Raw genomic sequence first — 8,992 nt, 5'->3', positions numbered from 1 at the left:
AAATTTGTGTGCATGTTCAGTTTTGAAAGAACTTTCTACTTTATGGCTATTTTATGGCTAGATTTGCACAATAGGTTTATTGCAGCACTTTGTGTTACTTTCTAGATGGTTTGCAGCATTGACTGCTAAAAGAAACGTCAGTGCATTAACACCTCAGACAGCTTCTGAGCTACACAGCAGTGAAGAGGTTTCTTTTTTTGTGCTCCACAAAATAACCATAAAACACTTCATATCTCTGCTCTCATCCTGGAAACTCTGTTAACTTTCTGATGAAAATGGAACGACAGCCTTGTGGTTTTATCTGTATTGTTGCTGAGAGACAAACACTGATCACAAACCTTTGGTGGAGTGTGGAGTATTTTTTATCATGTTGGCATCAGTATTTACTTTCAATATTTTTATATCATGTATTGTTACATATATTAATCACACACTCTAATTAATGGTCACATTATATATTATTTGTCACCTATATTATCACTCACACACTGGAACACTGCATGCTATAGGTGGGTGGAAAAGGACTGAGGCCTACTCTGCCCAAGGCCTGGTTTTTTCCACTAGGAGTGCTGCACCCGGTCCTTTTTAGAAGTTCACCTTTGTACACAGTGCACTTTTGACCCAGCATCGCCAGAGGGGAGGTCAAGCAGCGGGGAGTGTACTTGGAAAGGGGGGTTGGAGTCGCACCTGGGCTACTGTAAGGGAGTAAATGTGTCAATCGAGATAAGACCGCCCCAAAAGTGTTTCAAGTAATGTGAAAATATGGATAGAAGGCCGAGGCAGTGCCCAGGTGGGAGGTGTTTTCACGTGGGAAAGTTATTTCTCATGTTAGCCCCCGAGACCAAGTCAGGGAACTGTTGCATGAAGAGCATCTTAATATGCCCCCTCCTCCTGATAACAGCAGGAGGAGGTGTGAGATTGGGCTATAAAGGGTCGTAGTAAGGTTGGGGAAAAAGCTCTCTTTTCTGGTCTTCCTTTATCTCCCTTGCAACGGCTCCAAGGCACTCGACTCCCGGGAGGGCTTTTTGCTTTCTTGTACTTTGTTTAACTTTGTGCTTCAATAAATCCTGGAAACGAAACCTGCTCATCTCCAGTGAGTTTCTTTGTGAAGTGTGGAGTTTTTTCAAGGTGCATTTGTTTCCATTGGTCTCACCTCCGCCTGGTAAGAGAAACAGCGGGAGAGAGCCGAAACCACGACCCGACAGGAGCTATGTCCAAAAGCTGCTGAAATACAAAGATCCTTCACCAGGTCTCTTCTTCCTAAAAGTCAAGAAGCTCAAAGCTGCATACAATTTGACTGCAAACACATTCACTGATCAGTTGTTGTTTCTGTGCCTCCATTTTTGACATTTAATGAAATTACCAAATGAAAAAAATGGCAGTTGTAATAAGGTCATTAGGTCTTTCTATATGTGGAACTTAGGCTAGCAGATACCTTTCAGCATTGATGATGCCTTTCCAGATGTGCAAGCTGCCAGTTCCAGAAGAACTAATGCCCCCCACCCCCCCCCACACACACCATCAAAGATGCAGGCTTTTTAGTGTCAGCAACAAGCCAAAAGGTTCCTCTCCGAAGATAGTAGATGACCCACTCTACCTCTTCAGCCACCTAATCATGCCTGTTTTGAATGCAGTGCCATCTGAGGGTCCAGATATCACAGGTATCCCATATTGATTTTCTGTGTACAGATATATCACCTGATTCGGTGAAGCTTTTGATGATGTACTGTAGCTGATGAAATATTCAAAGTCTTCACAATTTTACATTGAGGAACATTATTCTGAAAATTTTCTACAATGTGTAGGCAGTTTGTTGCAGATTAGTAAATCTGTCCATCCTCTGAGACACTCTGCCTCTGAGATGCTCTTTTTTTTTATACCCAATCATGTTAATGACCTGTTCCCATTTAAGCTAATTAGTTCCAAAAATGATCCTCCAGCTGTTTCTTTTTAGTAGCACATCTTTTTCCAGCCTTTTGTTGCTCCCATCCCAAATTTTTGTAGACAAATTAAAACTGAGTTAATATTTTTTCATGAACTATTAAAATGTGTCAGTATAAATGGTTTATATTCTGAAACATTTTTGACAACAAATTAAATGACAATGACTAAATTATAAGTTCATATTCTTCAAAGATTATACTGGAAGGAAGTCCAGGCTAAACTGTGCAGTTTGCAGTGTTGTGGTTCAGTTTACAGTGATGAAGTGTTGCAGTGGTGCAGGGCAGACTGTTTTATATAAGACATAATCTGATCATGTTCTTTAGTCATACTTGACAAATTTCACCTTTATCCTGATCTAGGGTTTGGAAAGCAGCTATAAGGTCTCATGTAACATGGGCCTGCAGAGTGTAGAATGCATTTGTTTAAATACACAAAGAACAGGAAAGCAGCAAAGTCTGAGTGAACCATTAACACTACCTTCAACTTTAACACCAGCTGCTCTGCTACGCTGGAACTTATGGTTCACTCTGACCCTGCATATCTGTCAGTGCTTTTCACACTTCTGAATACAAAATACAAAAATACAAAAGAAATTAGTAGAAAAGCTGCATCTTTTTTTGTTTTTAGATTGTAGTTGTTTGTGACACACATTTGATTACCAAAGTATTAGCAAAATGGAAGACAGCATAAAAAAATACTATTAATTCTAAGACGTTTGCATGTGTGTGTTGTGTTAATCCTTTGAAAAATAATTAGTGTTATTTTTGATAACCTGTGTGTTATTTTCTGGGTGATTTGAAGCTTTGACTGTAAAAACATTTAAGACTCTGTCAGAAATGAAAACATCAAAACATCAACAAAAACGTTTCTATGAAACAGTTACATGTATTTATATAATTACTTTCAGCAGTGACATTGATCTGCTGTTATTGATCATTTCCTGCAGTGTATTTAAAGATCACAGAGCCTGGAGATTCTCCTTCATAACTGAAGTGTGTTTAACTCATAAACCAAATGCAGACAATAGTTTTATTAACACCTTCACAGCTTAACACAACTGTGTGCTCGCTGAAGACTCTAAACACAAAGTAAATAAAATAAAATTATTGTTGGTCCAGTCAGAGTGAAAATAATAATAACCAAAAAGGAATATATAAATATATTAATAAACAACATGAAAAGAAAAGAAAGAAAAGAAAAGAAGACAGAGCTCCTACAAAGAAAAAAGAGGAAGGAAGTTTTTTTGGTTTTGGTTTCAAAGCCGCATATTTTGCTGGCCAACCAAATATAAAACAGTCATTTTAGTCCTCATTGTCCTTCAGTCTGTGCTGCTTTTGATTTAAATGTATGAGTTACATTATTTTTATTTTATTTTTGGGCTGAACTTTTACATTTAATGTCATTTTATGTTTAAAAGCTGGACTATAATCATGTTGTTGACAAATTTTGAACGAGTGTTTCTGGGATTCATCGTGTGCATCTCAGGTATGAATGATAATTTTTGTTACTGACAGAGAAAAGTGTAAACACTGATAATGATTTATAAATTATGTTCTCATTTTAAGTTATTTCTTATGGTATGAGACTCTATCATTATTTAGCAATTAATGTTTAAAAGGCAAAAACACAAACAGTCACAGTAAGAACAGAACAAAGCTCTTTGTTAATGAAAGCTTCTGTTAAAGGTGTTAATGGAGGACAAACCAGGATCTGTGCTTTCAAAGGTTCATCAGTGGATCTGCACTGCTCAGATCAACATCTGACTTCAAGCAGCAAATGGTTCACTGTACTCTGGGATGGGTACAAGTTTATTCAGAGTGAGCTCTCTGTGGATGGACAGCGTGTAACGTACAACATGTCTGAAGAGAAACAAACAACTTTAACCATCAATGATCTGAGAGAGAGTGATGCAAACACTTACTGCTGTATGAAGACTGCAGACAGACCTGAACTCTGTTGGAACAATGGAATTAGTCTTGAACTTGCAGGTACATTACAATCAGTAATTAGTTTATTACTTTACAAATGACATCATTGTATAAACTATCATCCTCTCAGAGCTGCAGGTAAAGGTGATTCCTGCCACAGAGGGACAGACAGTAACACTGATGTGCAGCAGCAGCAGCTGTCCTCTGACTGAAAACCCTGCAGCCTACATCTGGTACAAGAACAGAGAGTTTCTCTATGAGGACTGGTCTCCCTGGTACCAAGAGCTGCTCAGCAGTGAGGAAGCAGTCACATACACCTGTGCTGTCAAAGGCTACGAGCATCTCAGAGCCCCTGAAGTCTCTGTCGGTCAGTCATGATGGTTATTGTGTTATTCACGATTATAAATGTAAAAATGATCTCAGTACAAATATTGAACCTCATTTCTTTCTGTCCAGGTTCCATCACTGAAACCTGCTTCAGTGTGACCTATGCTAAAGGGAGAATGTGTTCTTACAAGCAGACATCAGTAGATGAGCCGTGCTCCATCACATATCCCAGAGGTGAAGTTTCCAGACAAACCCAAGAAAGCCTCTTAATATGTTTTTAATTACTGTGTCCATTCTTATATCTCACAATGACTAATGAAAAATATATCATCTATTTAAAGAGTTGCACATATTGCGGAGCCCCCGCAACATAGCAGGTTATGTTACACTGACCTGTAACACCAGGTGTAAACTGACTGACCCTGAACCTACCTACATGTGGTACCAAAACAGGAACAGATATAAAGAGGATAAAAATTCAGAGGTTCAAAATTTCTCTTGTGCTGTAAAAGACCACGAGTATCTTCAGTCTGAAGAAATCTGTGAGTGACACAGAACTCTGTTTATTCTGTCATTTATTATAAATATACAGGTCATTCAGACAGCTTTAAATCTCCCATCTATATTTCAGGTGTTCCAGATAAGAACTGCTGGAGAGTGAATTATGTCAGCAGGAGAATCTGTGCTCTGGAAGGATCTTCAGTCAACATCACAAGTGAATACTCACATCCTGAAAACATGAAGCCAGAGAATAAATGTTGGAGTAAAATATGGAGAAAAGGTGATGAAGAAGTTGAAGAGCTGATTGAGGCTGCAGGTCGTGTGGAGTATCACAGCAACATGAAGAACCAACACATCCTGACCATCAAACACCTGAAGAAGAATGACTCAGGAGGATACACATTCAGATTCAAGAAAGATCATGAAGGATGGACACAGTCTGACCTGCCTGGAGTCTTTTTGATCGTCACAGGTAAATCTGAACTCCTCACTCAGCAGACTTTACTCATTAGTGTCTGAAGAATTATTCAGATCCGTTAATTAGGTGGAAATAATAATAATACTACACTGTAACACAACTGAAAATATTTACAGGAAATATTAATTATATCTTAAACCTGTTAGGATTTTCCTCGTATACCAGACAGATTAATGTAAGTAGCATTTTGTAGCTGCGCGTGTTCAGGGCTTCGCTAATATTAACTCCTGTTTGTGCAGACTGTTGGGTATTTCAAACTGCAGACCAATAAATCATATTAATCATTTGTAGCATTGTCAACTTTATATTAACTTGTTTAAAATCAGACCAAAATTCATCGCACATCACGTTCACGTTTTATGAACATACATTGAATTGTACTTAAATACTCGGCTTTAATAAATAATTAATTTTCACCAATGAACAAGAGGATTAAAGAATTAATGTGTAAGCCACAGAGGAGATTTGTTATTAGATTTCTTTGACCAGTGTTTCTCTTTCAGAGCTGAGAGTGGAGATGAGTCCTTCTGCAGTGGTGACAGAGGGTCAGAGAGTCACACTGACCTGCAGGACCAGCTGTCCTCTGACTCACAACACAAACTACATTTGGTACTTCAACAGTCGACCTCTGACCCCGAGAGAGAACCAAAACAAACATCTGATCCTAGACCCAGTCAGCAGGGAGAATGCAGGAAGCTACTCCTGTGCTGTGGAAACCAACAAAGATATCAGCTCTGCTCCAAAGACTCTCACTGTCCAAAGTATCACAGGAACAAGGACACCAGCAGCTGCAGGAGGAACTGCAGCTCTCCTGGTTTTAATGCTGCTCACTGTCTTCTGCTGGATCAGGTGAGCATCACTGTGTTTTCTGTGAGCTCAGTCATGTTTAAACTGTGATTTGAAATCTCTTATTCATTCAGATATTAATTCATTTTTTATAAATCAGAAAAAAGAGGACTTCCAGTCAGTCTCCAAGAAGAGAAACATCAGAGAACAACCAGCAGGTACAAAACAGGATTCAAACAAAAACATCTCCTCATCTGTCCTGTTTCTCTTCATCTTTATGATCATTTATTCTCCATCAGGACAAAAGCTTTAACTTCTGCTTTTAGCCTTTTTCTGTCTCACCTACATCATAACCTCCTGCAGCCTTCTCTTCAGTGTTGCTAACCCCCTACACCTGAGCCCTGTACTACAACATGAGTTCTACATACCCAGGGTATCTTTCTGTTTTCTGGATTCACTGACTCTAACATCAGCAATCAGGATAAGCTTTCACTCGAGGCTGATTATCAGCGTGCTGAGTTGATCCAGGGGTTCCCAATCTAGCTATGACGGTGTTCACATGAGAGGGATGGTGCTGGCTGGCAGCATCTGACCAATCACAAACTAAATGAGTGTCTCAGCAGTAGAGCAGCTGATTTTACACAGGAAGATAAAATTATAATATTTAAAAAATATGAAGGTGCTAAAAACAACACACTCACTGCAGACAAAGCAGAAGTATGAGTGTATGAGAGGAAAAGTGCTGTACAGTAGTTTAGTATTAAAGTGATGTATGAATGTGTGAGTGCTTTTAGCACTTGGATCAGCAAGACTGGATAAAATCTACTATAAATATAAATTTAATAATATAAACTTAATAAAGTCCAGTCCATTTGAAGGCAGGAAACAAAGCTGGCAAAAAGGCCGACTGTGTAAGTTTACAGATTTTGATTATCACAGCTTTATCATTAAGACATGGGAGAAACTGATGGATTATAATCAATGTTTAACAGAGTTTTTATTCTTTCAGCTTCAGTCACAGCAGTGTTTAACTGTCTGACAGCAAGTAAAGAGTTATTATAAAAACAAAACTGAAACAGGGTTAATCTATGTGTGAATTTGATATATAGGTCAACAAGTACAAACAGTCATCTAAAAATCCATATTTCATACTGATGCTCATCGAGGGAACTCAAAGACTTCAGAGGCAATTAAAAAAAACTTCAGACCCTCCTACTATCTTTGCTGAGAGGTCCAAAGGATCTTGCAAGAATGGTGACTTTATTTTTTGGAGCATTGGTTGGTCGGTCGGCAGTGATTTCATACCTGCTGATCTCTAATCTGGAATCTAATCTGCTCCAGAGCAGGTTCAGTTTGCAGTGTAAGTTACTGTGGTGATGTAGAGGTGAAGGAACTTTGTAGTACAGAAAACACAGAGTGAAGCCTGAAGTTACCTGGATAAGCCAAAGTCCTGCTTCATAGTACAGGCCTCACATCATGTTCCTACTGAACTGCTACATGACTTCTCTCAGATTTCTAATGACTGATGGTCGTGATGTTTACTGCTGACAGGAAGAAGATTTCTCTCTGAATTCAACTACATCAGAAACCTGTCAAAACCTGCAATCTACACAGTATTTATTTTAATTAATGATCCAGTATAGAAATCCATCTAAAACTAGTGATAAGGGGCTAAATGGGTGGAACAATTAACGAATCAGCCAAATGTTTTATGCAAAAATAATAACAGTCTTGTCTCCTCAGGTGAACTCTGACCCCATGTATGAAAACATCTCAGCTCAGTCAGCAGAGCAGGATGATCATCACTATGGCAGACTGCACTTCACTGAGAACCACACAGCTGATCTCTACTCCACCATCGAGCCACTGCCTGCTCACATCAAAGTTTAAACTGCTTTCAGCTGCTCCCAGATCAGCGTCACCACAGAAGGAAGCTCAGCACGTTTGTTTCAGCAGAGTTTCATTTCACCAGATGCCCTTCCCAACACAACGCAAAAGGGAATGTTGTGTCTCTGGCTGGAATTAAACCAGCAACCTTTCACATGCCAATCAATTGGGTTAACCACTACACCATTGCAGGGACAGATATTTCACTATTTGATGAAAAATATTAACTTGTTTTAATGTGATGGCAGCAACACGTCACAAAAAAGTTGGGACAGAGAAACAAAAGGCTGGAAAAGTAAGTGGTACTAAATGAAACAGCTGCAGGAACATTCTGTGACTAATTTGGTTAACTGGTAACAGGTCAGTAACATGATCGGGTACAGAAAGCACATCTCAGAGAGGTCAGAGTTTCTCAGAAGTAAAGATGGGCAGAGGTTCTCCAGTCTGCAGAAAACAGTGTCTCCAAATTGTAGAACAGTTCCTGGGAAAATGGACTTTGAATATCTCATGTCACATGTATATCTCTTAGGCTGCAGTCAAATCAAAGCATTGTCTCAGTCTCCTTTTGTCCTTTGTCACAGTGTCTTTTTCCTAGCTGTGAGTCTCTTAGCCCTGTGTTTCCAGGTTTAGTATGTTTCCCAGTTTTAATACTCTGTGTGTTCTAGTTTCCAGTACCCTTTTGGACTTCGTTGTTTTGTTGGTAGATATCTGCCTTCTGTCAAATAAACGGCTCATTTTCATTGAAAGTCTTCCTGCTTTTGTGACCTCATTCCACAACACACCAACTGTGACATTTACTGAGTGTAACTTTAATTGTTCCTCTGAACTGAAAACATTTTGTGCTGTTGCCTTTTGACATTATTTGATATTAAGTATTGAAGTGGCACACCTGGTCAAATTGCACTAATTAGACCAGGATTTAATTCCAGCATGTTAAAATGTTTACATTGTTGCTTTTGATGAGTGTCTGAAGAGGAAAGCACAGTACTGGGAATATTGTGCAGATTAATTTAACTAACCCTCACATACTGGAACAGTGAGGCAGTATTCTAACACACTAACACAGCTCCATTACTAGATGCATTTTGACACACACCTGTGAAGCTAGGTGGAAAAACTTAATTTCATAATTTAGTTTCCT

The 8,992-nt window shown here is 38.9% G+C and overlaps 1 protein-coding gene across 1 annotated transcript; it reads left to right on the top strand.

Moving 5' to 3' along the window:
* The first annotated feature begins 5,687 nt into the window (after nt 1-5,687).
* Nucleotides 5,688-8,531, top strand: LOC115787135 (sialoadhesin-like). Its single transcript, XM_030739743.1, has 3 exons — nt 5,688-6,027; nt 6,125-6,182; nt 7,708-8,531. Exons 1-3 carry the CDS (start codon nt 5,696-5,698, stop codon nt 7,852-7,854), a joined length of 537 nt encoding a protein of 178 aa, XP_030595603.1. The 5' UTR covers nt 5,688-5,695; the 3' UTR covers nt 7,855-8,531.
* Nucleotides 8,532-8,992: the final 461 nt, after the last annotated feature.

Source organism: Archocentrus centrarchus, chromosome 1 (assembly GCF_007364275.1).
Source record: "Archocentrus centrarchus isolate MPI-CPG fArcCen1 chromosome 1, fArcCen1, whole genome shotgun sequence".
NCBI classification, from domain to species: Eukaryota; Metazoa; Chordata; class Actinopteri; order Cichliformes; family Cichlidae; genus Archocentrus; species Archocentrus centrarchus.
The sequence above is the reverse complement of the archived record's forward strand: the minus strand, read 5'-3'. Positions and strand labels throughout refer to the sequence as shown.